Consider the following 21,726-nt stretch of genomic DNA (forward strand, 5'->3'; position numbering starts at 1 on the left):
TTACTAGCTTACCATTTTCAATTTTGCTTTTCTGGTGAGGCCCGCTAAATGCCAAAAATTTTCCAGGGACAATCCAGTTGAAGTCCCCATTTTCCACTCTCTGTGAACACAGGAACGTTGTTAGACGGTGCTCCTCACAATGGCAGGTACTACTTATACGCTATAGACACTATGCTCCACCAATGCTAAAATCATTTGTTAGAAAGTTGTTTTCTAAATAGGAATACAACTGATATGTAAGTATGTTTCTTGCAAGCATTCAATCCCTACCAACGGTTACACCATTACACCTGCCGCTGTGTCTGGTGTGCAACCAGAGACAAACCCACCTCGTAATGTTCATATTCAGCCACGTTAAACCTCTCAAAGTTAAAAAACCCAAGGTGTAAAGCCTAGAAAAGAGAGAAGGAAAAGCAAGTTAGAATATGGAAAGCCAGCATTGAGATAAAACCCCATGCATTCGTGTGCTGCCACAATCCTGTAACGTCATACATGCATATCACATGTACATCATTCTGAGACGGTACAGAAGGCTGTTTTGGTGATATAGTGGTATATAGATAATGTGTCATACAAACAAGGCACTTGCACCCATGGAGGTCACGTAACACAATGCTATGTGACCCCAAGGTAATATTGTGGCTGCTCGCAAATTGATTGAGCAACCATAAGAAAAGGTAATAGTGTGTGTTAGGGTGCGTAGTATGTGTGTGAGTACGTGTTGTGGTCAGTGTGCATGTGTGAGTGCTAGTACCTATATCGGTTATGAGGAGGAGGGAGCTGAGGGCCACTCCGTTTTACCTGACCCTCTAACCAAAAGCTGCTAGCCCTCCCCTGGTCATACTTCTCTTCCATGGACCCTTGTCTTCTACACCTATTTGGATGACAGGTCCACAGACTCTCTGTGATAACTATAGAAACTTCACACCAAAATTGATCTGTGCATCTGATACAGCATGATCGGAAAGGATAACGCTGCGATTTACTACTACAAAAACATTCATTAAAAATGGAAAAGGCTAAAATGGCTTTTTGGTAATAATACCTTGTACAGAACAAGCAAAACACAGGCCTCGGGAAAAATCCGATGTATGATTTATCTAGAAACCAGATTTCACACTACAAATTTGAAGAGTTTGACTTTAATACTCTTAAAACATCCCCTGTAGTAAATCTGAGTACTTTATATGAACAGAGACCTTAAACACACAGTCTAGAAGTATCTAAGATTACCGCACAAAAGCTACACTGCTAAATATTTTCACAGATGAGGATTATATACCTGATTCCAATAATTAATGCATACATAGATTATTAATCAACTGGATTACTGGATGTATAAAAGAACATTATCAATTTAGATGCTGAATTCAATGAAAACATCTCTGATGATTATAGTCATTAAGTCATAGTAAAGCCTCGTGACCGCTACCACTAAATGGAAATCTGAAACTGAAAAATCTCCCTTTTCAAGCTAAATTGGAGGACGGGCTAAACCGAGTCACTGATCTCCACAATGCTCCAATTCTTGTGGACACAAATTATTATAACCGGCCACTAGATGTAGCAATTTCACCCCACTTTGCCAGATTAAAAGAGATCATCTCGTGATATTTTTGCAGATGTTTGTATTTTTTTTAATTTGTGTAAATGACATTTGACTTTTATTTATACATCATCTGTGTGTATTCGTGAGAACTGCACAACCATCTTTCAGCTTTTTTTGTTTAGGCTTTTAGTCTAGAAATAGTAAGAAAATATTGTAAAATGTAAACACAATTTTGGCCGACATGGCATTTTTTGAGATAATGATCGGTCATCTGGACACGTAGCAAGAATATAGCGTTTCATTATCTTCACAAAGAGAGGCGATAGAGTTTTTCAGTACATTGTCCCTCTTTTATACTACAATCCCCCCATTGAGAGATTTAATCTTTTCCCCTTTTTGAAACCATGACATACGGCACATTATACCGGCACATTATAGGTGCTACAAACTTAGGGTATACATATTCTCATTAAAAGTCTTTCCATCCGGCCCTCCTTAAGAAATATTTTCCTATGCACTACTGGCCAGAAATCTAAAATAGGGTCCTAAATGTCACTGGAATTGTCTCCTTAAACCCTCTTATGTCTAAAGGGAAATTATACGTCATTTTCTTTCTAAAGGGTATTTAGTGAATAGCATTATAAAAACCCCCTCCAGTCAATACAACCTTTAAAATAATAACAGTAACAGTGAATAGAAATCAAATGATTTCTATTATATTTTAGACAAAATTATATCATATTTCTCACTACGCTTCCTTTTTTTTTTCTGGGTATATTTTTAAACAACGTACATTTCCTGCACCTTTACCTATAATTCTAAAATAAAGCATTAAAATGTCCCTAGATTTCATTTTAAATATTAGGTCAGATTAATAAACACCAAGTTTATTTTAAGAGAGTTAATGGTCATTCTATTGTTTCCCTTACCTTTATAAGAAAAAAAAAACCTCTGCCGGGGGGGGGGGGGTTAAGGAATGGATCTCACGCGGTGGCACTGTGCTACTATGCTTTTTCATATGTATTGTAATACACGTATGTATATGAAATATGGATTAGTAATTGCATACTAAGATCATATACTTGGTGCATGTTGTTAGTTGAGAAGGCAGCATTTTTAGATTATTGTATTTTTGGGGGGCTCTTTGTGGACGTTACTGTGTGCCCTTTTATTAAATATTATTACTAAAGCAATCTTTATAAGACAGCACACTGCAATAGTCATGATAATACCATGTGATATCCATGTGCTCACAAAACGCTCTCTGATACATAATTGAATTAGCATTTCCAGCCGGTATAGAACAGTCAGCCCCACACACCAACAACTATTGCCAACATTTTAGGCGTAGCCTTTTCCTATACATGGGGTATGGATTGGGGAATGTGGTATACCAAGAATAGTAGGCGACATTGGGATGAGCTACCAAGCTATTCATAGGAAACACCAAAGTATATAATATAGACCAATTTATCACGTTTCTAGTGAAAAAGCCATTTTATTGTTGTGAAAGACTCCCAGTGGCTCGTTACCTTTCGGATTCCGTGCAAACAGTCCAGAATGGTGAGATTGTATGTGCAGGTTCCAATTGAGGCATCTCTGTGGAGAAAGACAACCCAAATTACTGTTGTGCTAAAAGGAGGTTGCAAATAAATGTGAAAGATAACTAATTATCAGCAAACTAATATTCCGAATAAAGAAAATGCATCATTTAGAGCATAAGTATTTCCATAAATTGTAGGTCCTAGTTAATCTGAGAGTTTGCCATGAAAAGACATGTTCCACACACAACCGAGTTGAGCGAAACCACTTTTCTATAAGACTGATGCTATACCTTCTTCTTGATCTTATATTCCAAAAGCAAAGTTAATGGAGTGGTTTAGAGATATCTTGACTCACCCCTGTCCACATTATCTTCATTAACCATGGATCTTATCTCCTTACTTCCAGTGTATCCACCATCTTCTAATGTCCTAGATCCAGCCCTAAACTCTTAGAACTACACCCAATTCCGACCCAAAATTATAGCGATAAATCCTTCAGAGGCAAATACAGGGTTTTTAAAATTTTACAGGAAACAGAAGAACATTTGTGACGTTCTAGGCTCACATTAAACGATCAGAGCCCAAAATTAAAACCCAAAGGTACTCAACAAATTCCATAATCCAAATTACCCCCTCTATTTCCAGGATTCTGTGAGGATCACCTTTAAAATTAGTCTAGACCCACTCTAATTCCAATTTTACAATTTGAGATTGCAAAGGGAGAGCCAACCTGTGAAACATTGCTGATTAAAATGGATTTAGAACAATAGGATTAAAGGAGACACCTTTGAGGTGTGAAAAACCCACTCTGAAGGTATCAAAGACACTGAGACAGAACAGTGTTTCAGCATTTCCTTGAATGACATTTGGAAGTTCTTGGAAGTAGTAAAAAACCACATTCTACAAAAGTACATTATTTTAGTGTATTTATTTTTAGTCCGTAGTAAATCTTTAGCAGAGTGGACGTAAAGGGGTGGATAACTAGATTTTATGACTGTTTACATGCATTTGTGTGCTTGTCAGCCAGCTCCAGTTCTAACTAGATAAATGATCATTAAACTCGCTAAAAGACCTTGGAGGATGGAAAGGGCCGTCTCTGGCTTGTCTAGAGCATACAGATCCTGAGCTGTCAGAATGGGACAGTGTGCTTTGTTGACTACACGTAAAGGTGAGTCTGAGTAAGGAAAGGTGGGTATCCCCAAGCAGAGCTTATAACAGGTACACCCACATCATCTCTTCATCAGAAGAGATCTCACATTCCAGCTCCAGGGGTTGAAAAGTTCATACATTCAGACAAAACCAAAGCAGGAAACATGAGCTGCAGGTCTCAGGCGCTTCACTAGATCCCTGCCAGTAACAAACTGTACACTGATACAGTAACACACACAATGGCTTGTGTAATTAGCATTGCACGATGTGGCCAGTATGCACTTATTTGTGTGGCATCTGTTGCCTATCTAGTTCAAAGCTCCAATGGCTCAGGACCACCTTGGGGGATAAGAGAGAATATAAGTGGTGTAACTATGCACTGAAGGATCCAGGCTCTACATATTATGGGGTCCCACCATATAGCCCCTGACCACTTTACCTTTGTATCGTCATTAGAGAAAAGTATTTGTGCCACCTATAGCACATATATATTATACCAGTTATAATAAAATTGCAATCGCTGTATTATAGCAGCTCTGTTCGTACTCTACTGTTGCTCTACATGCTCCGGCACTGACACAGGCAGGTGCTCGGTAATACATCTGCACAAGCATTCAGCCGCAGGTCGGGGGGGTTAAGAGCCACGTGTGGCAGATCTTATACTCAAACACTGCTGGGGGGAGAATCACATTCAGCAAATGCCTCTAGGAGCATTTCTACACACTCTGCAGGATATCTGACTCCCATGCTCCAAGCAAGTTTATTTTGAAGAATGTGAACATTTAAGGCACAATTCTGTTCCAAAAGTCACCAGGCATTTAGATCCTCTACATATTTAGGAATACTCTGAATGACAAATGCAGGATGCTTTTCCTAAACCAAAAGAGTCATCTGCTGATCTTTTACTCCTGGTACTCCTCTCCGACCCTTGGTTCAAGCTCTCCACTGCCCCACATTCTCCACTTTAATTTGCTCCCTTTTGTTAGAATTCCTTGTTAAAGATAGTTTAACATTTTGGTAATACCCTACCCCAATAGCCAAACCTTTAACCTCACCACCTTAGTTAAAGGTGTCCATTTTTGGCTTTTTTTTTAGGAATGTTGTGAATAATTACATTATTTAACCAAACAATGCACACATTTCTTGTTTGCTTACCTAAAAGGGAGGTATGGGGGGCTAGCCCCACTCAGCAGAGCTCTGTATGCCTCTTCTGGAGTCTTCTTTAAATAAATAACCTAAAATCAAGATACTAAATAAAATATTTTGCTTCTTCTGAGATGTTAATTTCCAAGGACACACAGCTGTGAGTAAGCAGGCACTAATACAATGCCATATGGATGACAATCTGCTCGGATGCCAAGATTATGGGATTTCCATATGTAATGGGAGGTGAGGGTTCAAAAACTCTTTTCCTCAAGGACCTCAGACCCAAATGTGACTAGGGTGCAAATGCTGTAAAAGTCGTCGTATCACCACAGCATCCAATGGAATTATCCAATTAGCAAGAACATTTCATTGGTTGCTATGGTCACTGGTGAAAAAACACTCTATAGTTTGTACCAGAAAGCCTATCTAGATGTTCATCAGGTAAGTCATTAAACTGCCGACCTACTTGCAATCACCGACTGTAAAATAAATCTTTATAGAGGGTATACAGGGCAGTATAGGTGCTGGTGAATATTACATCCAATTTCTTTCCCACCGTTGCAGAGATCTGCCCAGTCTTCTAAGAGGACATCATGTCTGGGTTTGTTTGATACGCGCTGAAGGCTACAAGTAATATAAATGAAAACACAGGCCAGTCCTCTAGCAGGACTGAGACATATGAGACGTGCCCCTGTTATTCCTGTTCTTCCGTAAAATATTAACAAGGAAGAATGAGAACGTTACAGACAAAAGGGAGCATCACGGTGGAACAGACTGTAGAATAAAAGGCACCCGCTGTAGTGCAGTCTTCATGGCTAATTTATTTCCATGCCATGTTGAAGATTTTGCATAATAATAATATCTCCCCGGGAAGTGCAGCACAACTGTATCAGACAGCGGAAGGGTCAGCAACTCACCGCATATCCACCAATTAGAAACCCTGCATTAGCTCTTTTCTTCTGGTCAAAGCATGTGTAATAAACAATCTTCTTTCCCGAAAGGCTAAAGGACTGAAGAACACAAGAAGGATTAAGGTGATACAGCTGTTCATATTCCACAAATTGGTAATATTCCAGGCACTGGCTTTATCTGATGGCAGGGCAATGCAGCATTAACACTGTCACTGCCAGACAACTTATTAGAAGTGCTTGGAAATAAAACAATATCTTCTTTTTAAATGGTTCCCATTTAAAGTATTTTTGAGTTGTGTGGTGTTTTAATTTTTGGTTGGAACAAACGCCTCTGCCCTTAAAATCTCCTTAAAAGATCTATAGCCTTAGATGTCCTCAATAACTCTGCTTGGTGCCACTTCATTCTGTAAAAAGAACACGGTGGCATGCACAATAACAACAGGCACAATAACATGGACCGGGCAGGTTGTGGCTGAAAAGTATTAATGATAATTAAACAGGGAATGGTACACTCACGCGCATATAAATACAACTTTTCGGGTGCTGCTGAAATAATCAATATGTCCACACAACATGGCAAGGAATCAACACACAACCCAGCAAATAAATACTGTAAATGCTATTTAGAAGCACCTATCAAGTGTATATATATATATATATATATATATATATATATATACTGGAGGATCGGGGAAAGCACATCACCAGACGTGCCGCCATATTGCCCAGAATTCAAGTGAGGGCAAAATGACGGTATTTTTGGTGACGGACTCTCCCCTGATTGAAGGATCAAGGAAAGGATGTAACCGCAAGCACCACCATTTTGCCAGAAGTCCCCGCTGGATTATGTCTGTGGTCACTTTTTCATGGAAAATAAGGACATTTCTATCTGTGCAAACACAATTGCAAAAGGGTTTCCCAATGATCAATTAGCCTTTTAAACTTAAACTTGGATTAGCTAACACAAAGTGCCATTGGAATACAGGAGCAATGGTTGCTGATGAAGAGCCTCTGTACACCTATAGTTATTTTGCTGCACGTTATTTCCCATATATATAAAATCTTGTGCTAAGCTTTGCATTGTTAGATAATTTTTTGTGTTCTTTAATTTTCATGTTCAACTAAAGATGTTAATTTAATATTTTGACGCTAAAAAATCAGGTGCAATTGATCCAAACTCCACTGTGAGCATTCTTTACCTGAATAATTAGCCAAGCAGCGCCAGTCTTTATTAAGCCACGTTCACATCATCAATAAAGACTCCGAACTGGAACTACAAGCTAAAGATCTCCAAATGTACCTGACTGTGGCATCTTTCTGCATTCAGCTACTGACTTGGGCATTTAGGAATACCGTATACAAGCTAAGTTTGCTTAAATATGAATATATACAAATAGAATACAAAGTACACACATTCAGGAAACTATTGTATGACACACGTGTTTATATATGAAAATGTTATCATACTAAGAGAACATCAAAATAATCCTTAGATGATATCCAGCACATACCCCCCATATACATGATATAAATAAAAGCATCTCACTAATATTTTAGAACACACATGTCTTTTATATACACATATTTTACAGGTTTCACCGAGGGGGTACTTAGAAGGGACTTTAACCCCCAACAGGAATGGGGATGTAAGGATGGCCCTTCATGCCTCTGCAAAATGTTGATGGCACTTTAACCCTTATCCCAATGCGCCCAGGCTGGTGGGCATTGATGCTCTCTATGCCTCCGAAGGCATCTTTAACCAACAGGGCAAATATTGAATTTATAAAGTGGATGCTGCTGCTAACTTGTATTTTCTGCCAACTCACATACGCTTGCTGTTTAGTGAATAGACCTGTGCATATTTTCATTTAAGTAAACACAACAAAAAAACCCTGAAAATGTGTGTAATACCTTTTTATTGGACCAGTGTTCATAAAAGTAAGATTATTATTTATTGATTTATATAGTGCCATCAAATGCTGCATCAAGGTTAAAACAAGTAGTGCATCAAATTAGGAATAACAGAAACAAAGTGTGAAGAGGGCGTTGCTCAAATGAGTTTACAATCTGGAAGTTGTAGAGTAACCCAAGCTTTCGAGACCTCAGAACTTGAGGTCCCTTCTTCAGAGTTAAGAATTCCCTTTTTATTATCGTAATGAGTCAATACAGAGAAGTGAAAGAAAAGCTAATGGGTCCATCCATGGTACACCTCTTGTCATTGACATTTGCACATGATGCAGTTGAGAGGAACATATTGGGAGAACATGTATGACATTTCACAACAAACTCCTAAAAGAGGAAGACAGCTTACTGTTTGCCCCTTTACAGCGTACACGTTACATAATAACTGTCAGCTTGGCTGGTCCTGTATAATACATGTTAAATCAGTGATATTTCATGAAGGCCACCTCACTCACTGAATAATGCATTATGCAGGGCCAGCTCAGGCCAAACTGCAGGAGAAGCCCACTGGGGTTGGTCTTTCACTGGGGTTGGCCCTTCATCGGGGTTGAAACCTCATCTTTCCTGCAAACTCTTCGGTGAATGGGTTACCAGCAATGTTAGTGTAGAACAGTGATCACACAGTCTAAATGCTTCATGGAATTGCTGTGGATACTAGTGATACCTTGTCTTCTCCTGACACAAAGTGGGACAGGGTCTCCTTATACAAACAACAGTAGGAGAAGGAGGGCTACACGCCATGTGATGAAGTATCATCAGGCAAGAAATTACTGAAACAAGAGGCATGCTATTTCACAATACATTATGCAGGTCATCACTAAGCATCTCTTGCAAGTGGACCTTGGTTGGACTGGATAATGCATAGTTAGAGTTCTCAAAAGCCTCCTCACAGACTGAAGTATGCATTATGCAGGGGCCAGTAATAACAGGAGACACATTCCAGGGTAATAATATACAATGTAGTCAGACAGTTGTAACCCCAGCTGAACACCAGTCTCCAGCTCACATGTAAACACCTGATTTAGAGAAGATAAAGAGAGTTATCTTTATATCTACAATACAGGGTGAAAAATAGATAATAGACACACAAAGGGATGCAGCGACTCTGCCATGCAAGTATAACAATGAAGTTCAGCCTTACACACAGGGGGCGCAGTGAATGGAGGTCAGCCTCACACACAGGGGGCGCAGTGAATGGAGGTCAGCGTCACACACAGGGGCACAGTGAATGGAGGTCAGCCTCACATACAGGGGTGCAGTGAATGGATGTCAGCCTCACACACAGGCGGCGCAGTGAATGGAGGTCAGCCTCACACACAGGGGGCGCAGTGAATGGAGGTCAGCGTCACACACAGGGGGCACAGTGAATGGAGGTCAGCCTCACACAGAGGGGATGCAGTGAATGGAGGTCAGCCTCACACACAGGGGGCGCAGTGAATGGAGTTCAGCTGCACACACAGGGGCGCAGTGAATGGATGTCAGCCTCACACACAGGGGCGCAGTGAATGGAGGTCAGCCTCACACACAGGGGCGCAGTGAATGGAGGTCAGCCTCACACACAGGGGCGCAGTGAATGTAATGGAACCTCACCAACCTCACCTATCTTCATGGTTAAAAGAAAGATAAAGCCTGCACAAATGTAAACTAAATTGAAGTGAGAAAACACACCCCTGCAAGGACTTTGACACAATTTTTAAAAAAGCAAGGTAACGGTACAAGCAATAGCGCACCCCCTTGCTGGAGTAGTGGGAGTGTTTTAGCGTGTAATCTAATTCCCAAGCTGCTCCCAAGGCACTGCATGCAGTGAATACTAATGGGTGACTCAGCTTCCACCAAGCCCTAGGGGTGATGACCACATGCGGGCCCATTCCCGTGGTGATCTCCGGGCAACGCACACAAGCAAAGCAGCATTCGGCTGACACTTTACCTTCAACTTCCTCAGAAGACAACAGCACCTCCAAACCCTCTGAAGAGAGATACAATATCACACACTGCACACCCTGGTCGCCCGACTGAGGACAGTTTTACTTACAGGTTTAATTGATGCTCTTAAACCACACTCCTAATTCTTTAGTCTTAGAATTTTTAGGGTTTTAGGGTCATATGCGCCCTACAATTTCAAATTCATTTTAATTTTGGCTTTCCTACTCCAACTAACTTTTCTAAAACTATTGGTTGCTATGGTGATACAACCACTTTTCAAACAAGGCACATTTATTTGTCATTGTACCACAGCCTGGTGGATAACTTTAACAATGTAAATACAAATGGGCAGTTTTATTATTCCCTTTGAAGCTGTCCAAGATAACATGAAGCAAGCATGAAGTGCAACAGACCTTAAACACATGATGCACAATTTCCATGGTAACAGCAGAAAAATCATGTTTTCAGGAACTGGCCCTTTGTGATAAGGCGCTTTGTAAAGTGTCCTGCTCTAAACGACATATTACTGTCTGCTTTGTTGTGAAACATGCTGGAAGCAGGCACCGTGCTAATTGGTAGATAAGGACATGAATTAGGAACAGAAAACAAATGGAGCGTTTGGAATCCCGGCCAAACATGACCTACAATCAACAATGTCACGCACAATAATACAGTAATTACAAAGAAGGCTGATGAACCTGAAGGGAGCCTTTTGCCTATGGTCTCCTCTGAAAACTTTCTTAACTTGATTAAAACAAAAGGGTGTCCTATATATAATGTATCCTAAAATATCACAGCCATCAGCTCCTGCCATCACCACGCATGGTTCAATTAACACAACTAGGGGTACCACTTTGGCCAATCCGGATTAATACATGGTTTTAATAGTGGTTTTTAATATTAATTAAATATGTTTTCTAAACCTCGGCCGTGTTCAGGAGGTAACAAACACTGTGCATGACTTCACATGCTTACCTGCAGCGACTGCATCAATCAAAGTGGGATAAACAAAAGCTTTAATCTGCTGCGCTCGGAACTGGGGCATAAAACAGCCGTGCAGAAAGGTTTAAGGGAAACTGGGACATTCCTGTTAATGCTTAGATTGTTCTGGTAAAACGTGAACACGTGACAGGTCTTTAAACAAGGTCTTACAACAGATTCTGTGCTTTCTGGCATAAGAATCGCACAAGAGGGAACAGACATCTAATGGCACAAGGTGCAGAGCTAGAATGTGATCAGCTCATGGTCTGGAGTATGTACTTGGCACTCGTGGGCACTGAGATGGATAGAGGGAGTCTCATCAGATTTCAGGTCTGGTACACAAAGACTAGCCCATTGTGTAAATCTCATGGATCTCGGATTCCTTGTACAATAAGAGCAAAACGGGGAGGGAGCAGATTACAGAAAGGGGGGGAAGGGACACTAAGACTGGGTTATTTTATTAAATGATCTCTCATTCAGTCCCTGGATATACTGTAGCCTGGAGGACTACTTTATACTCACTGAAGGTTGTTAAATCTCTACACTAAAGCACAAATGCAAACCTATTGAAGTATGCAAACCTACATCTAAGCCTGTTTTCTTCCGCCAACACAGTCAAGTGCCACCAAATTGCAGGTATTTTGGGCCACACAATCACGGCTAAATCAAATGTTTATGGTATTTTTCATACAGATTTTTGAATGCCATTATCCTCTCCTACTGCTTATTACCGCCTCTCTGTTCACCAGTGCTGCCTGTGCTTTTATATTTATCTTTAAGGTCTCTACCTGGCTCTGAAATCAAACTGGTTCCAGATATTTTCTGACTGGTTCCAATTTGGGAAAGGCTTGTGGGTACACAGTTGGACATTGGCTTTAGTGGTAGTTATTAACATTTGGTCTTACTACCATGAAAACCTACTAGGCGATCCTACTGACTGGACCATTTCATTGGTTGCTATGTTTGAAACACAGTGAATACAATGATTAAATCAATTCATAATACATGGGTGTGCAGAAGTCATAATTTGTATCCAGAATAATGGGATATATGAAGCCCCAGTCATATTACTATGTGAGGATAGTGACATTCTGCAGTAGGAATATGGTTGAGAGTCAGCAGTCACAATCACAGAAGGTCACCCCATGAATTGGCAAGCAGTGGCCTAACTGAAGCCCACATTGAAGACACATTCTAAAGCACATACATACCTTTAGCTTCTTGTTGAGTTTGCAGCAGAACCTGTACAGAACAGCAAGGTTTAGGGGCCCAAAATCTGCATAGAAGCTGTGAAGAAAGAATTCAGTTTAGGAGCTGGTTTTGAGATAATACTACAGATATCAACTATAACTGAATCCATAAGGAGGTCTCTCATACAAGCATACAGAAGCATAATGGATTAGACCACGACTGGTCAAAACTCGGTCGAAGTTAGAAGCCAAAGACAAATCTGAGAACCGGTTTGATGTTTTTGTTGTTTAGCCAGCAAGATGTACACCTCTAATGAACTGAAAATTTAGGAGCCAGACCTAAAAATCTGGCTCCTGGGATTTGTCAAGCACTTGAATAGACATTTCAAAGGCTGGGCAGATGTATGAATCTTCCAAAAATGAATAATTCTAGCGAGATTTGTTTAAGAGTACATTTTAAGACTGCTTATTTTCAGAGAGGTTGAGAATTCACAAAGCATTGGAAAATAATATAATCCTTGTGACAATGTGACAGACAAATTGACCCCTGGGGAGAGTTTATGGGACACGGTTATCTTGGCTGGCCTGTAAAGGAAGAAGGAAGGCGTGGAAGGGATTTGCAGACTAGAACAGGAGATGAAGAGGGGAAACAGAGCAGGAAAGTAGTTGTACTATTAACACATGAAAATCAGGAATAACCTTGCAGGAAGAAGGGAAGCACAAGGGAAGAAGGAAGATGAAGAGGAAATATGAGAAAAAGATAATGAGAAAATATTATCTATTATTGAGCTGTGCTAGGAACCTGAAATCGTAAGCTTTACTGCTTATAGATAAATTCCCTAAGGTTCCTCACACTGGCCTGTATGCCTGCAACACCGGAACAATAAATCTGACAAGTAAACCCATGCCTAGTCTAAAGCCATCAGCGTGGAGAAGTGAGAATACAAATGGAGGGGGGGGTCTACTCTAAAAGTCACAGGGAAAGAAACACAGTAGAACCATATTAGCATCAGCTTCAAGATAACAATAACACTTCACAACTTCAAGGGGAACAGTAACCGAATGGATTTCCGCACTGGTGATGTAGTATATATGGGACACCGCAGAATATCCTATTCATAGATGAGAAGAAGAGCAAATTAAATGTTGTTGCCTCTAGCATTATGACATTATGTTATGTAAAGCAGTCACTAATTTATTCCCTTTTGATCTATACAATGACTATTACTGCTACTGCATACACTTCTTCATGTCCCTTTAATCGTTTTAGAGTAATGGACTATTGATATGAAGAGCCTTTAGCAATGGTCTAACTTTTAGTTTCAGGTTTAATCCTGAATGAGAGCAACTAAAAGGACAATAGTTCAGTGGTTCTACCAAAAACAAGTGATACCTAAACTTTGTGAATAAAACCAGAGAGAAAGTTTGTTTGGGTAGTGTGATGATAGTTTTAATACAGCTATCCCTACTCAACTTGTGATATCACCACCCACCCTGGTATGAAAATGAGCTGATTAAAATGTAGATGAAAAACCATAGAAGAATAACCCCTTCCCTTGAAAAATTCAATTAATGAACCCCGTCAATCGGCTCAATTTTTTTGGTAACCACGAGAATTAGACCTGAATGGGTTTAACTCAACAAGGTAAATGATGGTGATGGTGTTAAAAACAAATAATAATAATATACCTATTATATATAAAACATATTCCAATGGAATAAAAGTGATCGACAAAGCACAAAACAATATACAATGCTTGTTTGTCAACGACGTGTTTTGCTGTAAGACTCACAAACATAAGTCTTTTAAGTAGTACTAGCTGCAAAAAGGATGTGTCTAGATGTCTGCAGGATAAAAGACCTGAGATAAAAAATGGGATATGAATAACTCTTGATGTAGAGAATGTCCGCTATACAGTATATGATTTGATTTGTAAAAAGCACAGAGGAGAATAAAACAAATTTGTCATCCACTTTCAGGGTTCCAAGGAGTTTCGGGTGCTTCTCACTTTGCGTCGTAGACAAACAAGCATGGTATCTAGTTTTATGCTTTGTCGGTCACTTTTATTCTATTGGTATATTTTTTATATGTACAATTTATATAACATTTTATGTGCCATTCTATTGGAATATGTTTTAAATGTACTATTTATATTATTTTTATGTCTATATTACTGAACACAGCAGGTGTGTTTAGTCCTGCTCTCTATTAGAGCTATCATCATTTATCTTGTTGCACTCCTCTATTCTCAGCATCGGAAACTGCTCGGCTGGTGTTTTCAGCAGCTTTTTTAATCTCTTTTTCTATTTTCTCCTCTCCTTCTCTTCACCTGGCGCAGGACTATACCCAATTTTTTTTTTAAACTCCGCTGGAATCTACAGCTGTGGGAGGGGGTTATGTCAGAAACATAGAATTTGCTGGCAGGTAAGAACCATTGGACCCACCTACTCTGCCCATTATTCCTGATATAAGACTCAGACTTTAATCAGTCCTGTTACTTATTTAAACTCTATGTAGAAATTCTTAGGCAAGGGGAAATTAAGTGGGACAGGCTATTACATTAATGTTTTTTTTGGTGGCACAAATCCATAAAGGAAGTATTTCTTTGTCATAAACATACATAGGTGACATCTTCTTATTGGTTTGCCTATCTTAAAGATAACAAAAGTCTGTTGGCAAGATACCATCTCCACTCACTAGGATTAAAGGAAGTACTTAACAATCAATTGATTATTCCTTGTATAAGGAACAATTAATGGCTGCAGAATTTCCTGTTTTAAAACGAATGTGATTTTCGTGAAACACGTACTTTGAGTCTACAGCTCTTATCTCATCTAACGGGTTGGAGAAAAACACCACCTCCATATACTGTTGTTGGTTTCCATCACTGGGTCATAATATCTTCCAAAGCTTCTTCATACGAAGCATTAACATACACATGGTTTACATTTAATAAATGGGTGTTGAAGTCAATGCCTCAAGAGAAGCAAACAGTTGTCAGTATCTGGATATCCCTGCTTGAGTAGCAGAAAGTACTGTTCTGTTTGCAGCTCTCAAGGCCTGCAGCTTAACACCCTTGCCTTAGATGGTGTGGAAACTGCAAGTTCCATCCACCAACCAAAGCCTGTACAGAGAATTAAAGAAAGAGGCTTCTACTCCTGAACAATTAATGATCATGGCACGGCAAGATCACAGAGCTCCTAGAGTGGTCATTAAATCACTGCTTCCTGCACTAAAGACTATGTTTTCCACATATTGTCTATTGAAAGTGGTCATGCTAGGATGACACATTATCACCATATACCTGATCTACAACATCAATTTCAGATTGCAGTCTCAAACGATGGCACAAAAAGGCATCCATGTCCACATGCCTGTGTTTGGGGAAGTTGTCACAAAACCAGACAAATCAACTGGCTTTAGAATAGCGATGCTGTTAATAGAGGTTCACACTCTTCTTCTTTCCTCTTGTCCAGCCACATGTCCCCTTGATGCTATCCCTTCCCATCTTACCTAGTCTCTCTCATCTACTCTTGCCCTACACAAGCACAAATCTTCAATCTCTCCCTCTCTACTGGTTCTGACCCATACTACATCAACCATGCTACCATGCTACTTCAGTCTTAAAAAAAGTCCTCCCCAGACCTGATCTTTTCAACTACCATCCCAAGTTTCTTGACTCCAATTCTTTACTTGACCCTCTTCATCCTGTATTCCACACAACACATTCTACGGATATCACCTTGCTAAAGTTACTTAAATCCAAGGGCCACTACTCTACGCTAATCCTTCTGCTTTTGACCTTTCTGCTGCTCTTGACACTGTGGACCATCCCTTTCTCCTTCAAAGTCTTCATGGTTTTCATCTCTGTGACACTGCTCTCTCCTGATTCACATCCTAGCTTTCTGATTGTACTTTTTGCATCTCCGTCTCCAGTAACACTTCCCCTCCCCCAACCCTCTCAGTCGGGGACCCCAAAGCTTAGTTCTAGCACCTCTTATATTCTCCCTTTACACTACATTTATGGCAAACTAATCTCAACCTTTGGCTTTCAACATAACCTGTATGCCCGGGACACCCAGATCTACCTATCCTCTCCTGATTTCTCTCCTTCTATTTTAGATAGGACAACTAACTGCCTCGTCTGACTGGATTTCTGCACAGTTCCTAAAACTCAACCTCTCCAAAACTTCTCATCCACTCTCCCTACAATGTTAATATTTCCTCATCAGTTTCCCTCAATGTTAATGGTGCAAACATCTCCTCATGCTCCCTGCCTTGGTGTCACAATTGACTCTGACCTCTCATTCACCCTCCACATTCAGTCTGTTATAAAAAACTATCGTCTCCATCTTAAAATATTGCCCACATTTGTCCCTTCCTAAGACAAGAGGCCACTAAGGTTCTTATTTCATTATCACCCACCTTGACTATTGTAACTCTGTCTTAGCTGGTCTCCCTCATATGCATCTAGCCCTACTATAATCCACCATGAACGCTGCTGCCAGACTTATCTTCCTCGCTCATTGCTTTACTAACACCTCTCCCTTTATTTAAGCATGCCTTACGCCTTAACACCCTTCCTCCCATCTTCTTCAGCTCACCTTTCCTAGTCCCTCTCATGCAATTTCTATATTATAGTCCCTAACAGTGACACTTTTACCTCTTTTGTAATATACCCCAACTACATATGATGGCACTACAGAAAACAATAAATCATAATAATAATTCAATAGCTTGTTTTGTGCGACCTTGTAGATAAGGTCAAACAAAGAGCAAAAGAACACAGTTGTAAAATACATTTAAACTATAGGAACGGTCAGGTGACTGAGCCGCCCGTCTAACTAGGGAGGTATTTGAGAATTCTGTATTGAAGTTTCCAGAAGTGGCAAAGGTTACTACAGTGAGGGAATTTAAACATGAATGGGAAAGGCGTATGGTTATCCTGAATCTGAGACTAGACCAGGCTGTAGTTAAAATTGAAGCCTTTAAAGCAAGAAAAGAATGGGCAGACTAGATAGACCGAATAGTTCTGCTGTCAAATTCAATGTATCTATGTGTCATGCTGGATACATTCTCATACTGTAGGTGACCTTGGCTTGCAATCAGATCCGGTTACCTTCATGAACGTAGAATTGTATATACCATAAACACAAGAATATCTTCTGAACACTATATAGCGTTAAGAATTTTGCAACAAACACAGGATAAAACTGGTAACAGTTACTCAATGATAAAGTATTTTGCACCATTTTTATAGATATAAGTATACCAGTCTAGTACATTTTCTTTGATTGTTTTTAACTAATTAAATATACTTACTTCTCATACACAAATTCCTCATCTGAACAGAAATAGTGAGTGTTTACTGTGCTCTTTGGTTTGTTCCTCAAGGTTGCAAAATATAAGCGATCTATGAAAAATGGAACAGTTTGGTATTAGTCCGTTATTGAAGGAAGAAGCACTTACAACATTCAATATGAGAGCTGTATTTATCTGTAAGAGTTTCTACTGGAACAAGGTAGTCCTTCTGAGGACTTGAAGGTAAGCAGGCAGTGCAACAAAGCTTTGGGAAAAGCAAGCAGGGTGCTGGGTTATATGGCTAGAGGCATTAGTAGGAAGAGAATGGTGGGTTGACCACTTTACAGATCCCTGGTCAGACCTCACCCAGAGTATTGAGTCCAGTTCTGGAGACCCCATCTCCAGAAAGATATTGACATACTAGAGAGAGTTCAGAGGAAGGCTACCAAAATGGTGATGGGTGATGGAGCTCACATGAAAATAAATTACATACAGAAACGGAAATATATCCGAAATTATGTGTATACTTTTGTAACTATTGATAGCTGCGCTTTTAAGCAACTTTTTCATTGACAGAAAAAATAATATTACACAACAACCTATATTAAAAAAAAAGAATAAGACTAATATGGGATTACCAAAAATAACGTATTTCCAAGCTCAGAGAAATCTAACCACAAATCCTGGGAGACTTTCATAAAATCCTTTTTATGTTCCTGTGAAGCCTTGAATGTATTAAGTCAACCACATTCTACTCATGCTATATACAAATATATTAAGGCAGAAATATGGGATTACCAAGAGTTTATTTTGTATGTGCTTAAAATAATTGGAATTTATGAAGTCCATCACTTTTTACTCAGTTATTGTATCTGTTGTTCGATCTTAGGAATTTTGTACTATGACATCATTCATGCAGGGTGTCTTTTCAACTATGTGTTAATCTACATATAGAAGTTGTGAAAAAGCCTTTAAAAAAGAGCCCTACGCACTCTCTGCCATAGATGTGCTATTATTTAGCACCTTCCCTGTAATGCAAAAGTTCCTTACATTACACGTAAACCCCTAACCCTTTAGTTTTAGATTATAATCTCCTGCTATCATGTCTACTCCTTTAAAAAAAAACTTCCCTTCTGTACTTTGTTAAATCACATCTCTCCTCTCTAAACTTTACATATTGAGATCATTTAGTCGTTCTTCATAATTTTTATCCTGCGAACCATTTACCAAAATGTCAATATCCTTCTGGAGATGGGGGTCACCAGACCTGTGCACAATACTCTAGGTGACGTTTTACTGCTTGCTTTGTCTGACACTGTATTGCAGAATAGTGCTCCCGATATATTCTGCCTTGGAACTTTACATTTATCAACATTAAACTGCAGCTGCCACACTCCTGACCATTCTTCTAATCTACTTTAATCATTTGCCATTTACAAAGTGTACCTTGTTCACTCGAATTTTACGGCTGGACCACTCAGTGACATAAGTGGGACCACCTATGATGTCAGTGGGACCTCCCAAGTCGTCAGCAGAACTGCCTACCTGAATCCTGAAAAGGGAGGTCTACACGTAGCCAAAGCCTGGGTGTTCCCAGGTTTATATATATCTCAATGTCTTATTAAACCGATGACATCAGACGTAAATTGTATTATGGCGTCACTTAAATCTTATGTCTGGGCACGTCTATGTAAAATATACCAGCCAGTCATGTTACAATCTTATAAATAATAAGATATAAAGTCACCCTCGCTGATTCACACAAAACAGTATAAAGAGTTAGGTGGCTACCCGACGCCTGAGATTTGCCCTGCCCTACACTATATAGAACTTATTATTATTTATTGTTTTATATAGCGCCATCAAATTCAGCAGCGCTGTACAAATGAATAAAAAGCATAACAAACCACGATCGATTCACTTTCCCTGGCCTTTAAAATGAAGCATTGTGACAATAAAATAGTTTCTGGCCCATTATGCGCCGCCAGCGACACCTTGTCACGGGGACATCTAAGTGTCTGTATAATAAAACAGGAATTAGCGGGCGCTGCTTTGGGTTACCTAGGTAACTGTTTAACCCCTTCATCTCTGGCATATAGTGAAGGCAATACAACGGTCACAGGGAATAGGATTACGGAGATCGAATATCACAGGAATAGAAAAGTTTTCTTCCAGTCTAATGCGTTCTCGCCCAGCAATGAGTTTAGTTAAACAGTAAAAGTTTGTCTCTCATATGGCTTCACCACAAAGAATAGGTAGGGATTGTGAAGCCTCTCGGAGGTTCGTAACCACGGAGACAAAGCATGAAAACAGGTCGCTAATGAGGGAAGGGGATCGAGCGAACAGGCCATTTAACACGGGCCGCTGAATCACGAGTGCTGGTAGACAATCCAGCTTTACTGCGCAGGCATAAATCTAACGCAGTTTCCTAAGCAAAGGGAACCCGAAGCTATGCGTAACCGTAACCAGAGACAACGGGACAAGCTGGAAAGCCACTCCTGTTTATTATTAACACAGGGAAAGTAATCATTCATGGACTGGGTTACGTGCAACTTGAGTAAAATGTTCAACTACTGAATGCGTTCAAAGTATAATCTCGTATAACATAAAGATTTGAGGATTTCTTACAAATCAAGAAGGTTTTGGTTAAAAATGCAGGTCTGCTGGTGAGTTTCAGAAATTTGGGGTGTAGGAGAGCGGAAGGTCTCAGGAGTAGCTCCCCATCCATGTGACCCAGTAATGCACGGATTCAGAGAAGTGCACTTGGGAGCAGTGATTGCTGTAAGTAACATGATAAGGCAGGATCTTTGCCCCCATCAGCCATCAGAATTGGTTCTAAACTACTGGGCTATAGGGTGACCGATGTACAGCCATAAGGGCATTATCAGCAGGGACAGTAAAAGTTCTGCTTCACTACCATATGGATTTATGAAGCCTATGAGCGGCAAAGTAATGCACGATGTATACAACTACATGTATGTGCTATATAAGTGCATGTGCTGTGTCAATGCATAAACATACATGATAACCGTGAACATAGGGTGTAAGGGGCTGATCCCCTGAATAACTCCAGCCCTAGAGCCCCGTGCATGCATGTAATAGTAAGAAGCAGTCCATTCACGACGACACGCATTTACAAGAAAGTGTGTGCGTGTGTGACACGGATCAGTGCTGCGGGTCCCGAGGGCGCGCGTCTCACCTTTGATAATCTCCGATGCGCTGATCAGATCCTGATTCTCCATCCCCGGATTACAGGGAGACCGCTCCTGCCCCTGGCATTGCTTTATCTGCCCCTACACCAACCCCGAGTGCTCTTCCACATATCTGCCCCGTCCCTCTTAGTGTCCCCTCTACACACACGGCCTCCGCCCCTTTCCTTCTTTCACACTCTTCTCACTCTCTTTCTTCTCGACCCCCAGATGTCTCTCACCCCCAGCCTCTTCCACTCACTCTCCTGTCTCTTAACCCCTTAAGGACAATGGGCGGGCCCTAAACCCATTGAAAACAATGCATTTTGAGCCCGTACATGTAAGGGCTTTGTCATTAAGGGGTTAAAGTTGCAGCTCCTAGTAACCGGCAGCCAATCATACACTGGGCTCCGTTACTAAGGCTTTGTTTCGCCTGACCATAGAGGGCGGAGCAAGGTTGCTGGGGATTAACTCGTCTGCTGCCGCAGGGATCAAAGAAAGAGGCTCATGAAGAATTTAAAATTACTATTGTTATTATTATTATTATCAATACTACTTAAAATAATAATAACAATAATAACATTTATAATTATTATTAACTAATATTATTAGTAATAATAATAATAATATTGTATACACCATATTGTCACATTGTAAATGCATATTGAAACATATGCAATCATTGTCATCAGTAGACTTGGGCCCTGGCCAACTCCTTGTGTTCATCTTCACGGGGGAAAAAATCATTGTATTCCACGAATATTCGTTGTTCCTGTGTTCTGTTCGGGCGAATATTTGTGTACAATCTTCGTGTTCGTTGTTTTTGAAGGGGTTAATACGGGGTTGACGCGGTATGCACTACGCAGCAGCTTTGGCGCCAG

At 40.1% G+C, this 21,726-nt stretch overlaps 1 protein-coding gene across 3 annotated transcripts in view; it reads right to left on the reverse strand.

The window, feature by feature from the left end:
* CDC14A (cell division cycle 14A) overlaps positions 1-21,045 on the reverse strand; it is a 33,525-nt gene extending 12,480 nt beyond the window's left edge. The window contains exons 1-9 of one of the 3 annotated variants that reach the window (XM_053468823.1): positions 20,857-21,044; positions 17,679-17,769; positions 12,377-12,452; positions 10,189-10,227; positions 6,306-6,398; positions 5,398-5,477; positions 3,082-3,148; positions 330-392; positions 13-100 (exon numbers count right to left, since the gene is read on the reverse strand). In XM_053468823.1, coding sequence (XP_053324798.1) covers positions 13-100; positions 330-392; positions 3,082-3,148; positions 5,398-5,477; positions 6,306-6,398; positions 10,189-10,227; positions 12,377-12,452; positions 17,679-17,769; positions 20,857-20,899 — 640 coding nt within the window. In that variant the 5' untranslated portion in view covers positions 20,900-21,044. Of the gene's footprint in view, positions 1-12; positions 101-329; positions 393-3,081; positions 3,149-5,397; positions 5,478-6,305; positions 6,399-10,188; positions 10,228-12,376; positions 12,453-17,678; positions 17,770-20,856 lie in introns of all 3 variants that reach the window. The other 2 variants (XM_053468825.1, XM_053468824.1) reach the window with 2 other exon arrangements.
* Between the last annotated feature and the right edge of the window lie 681 nt (positions 21,046-21,726).

This window comes from Spea bombifrons, chromosome 6 (assembly GCF_027358695.1).
Source record: "Spea bombifrons isolate aSpeBom1 chromosome 6, aSpeBom1.2.pri, whole genome shotgun sequence".
Taxonomy (NCBI): Eukaryota; Metazoa; Chordata; class Amphibia; order Anura; family Pelobatidae; genus Spea; species Spea bombifrons.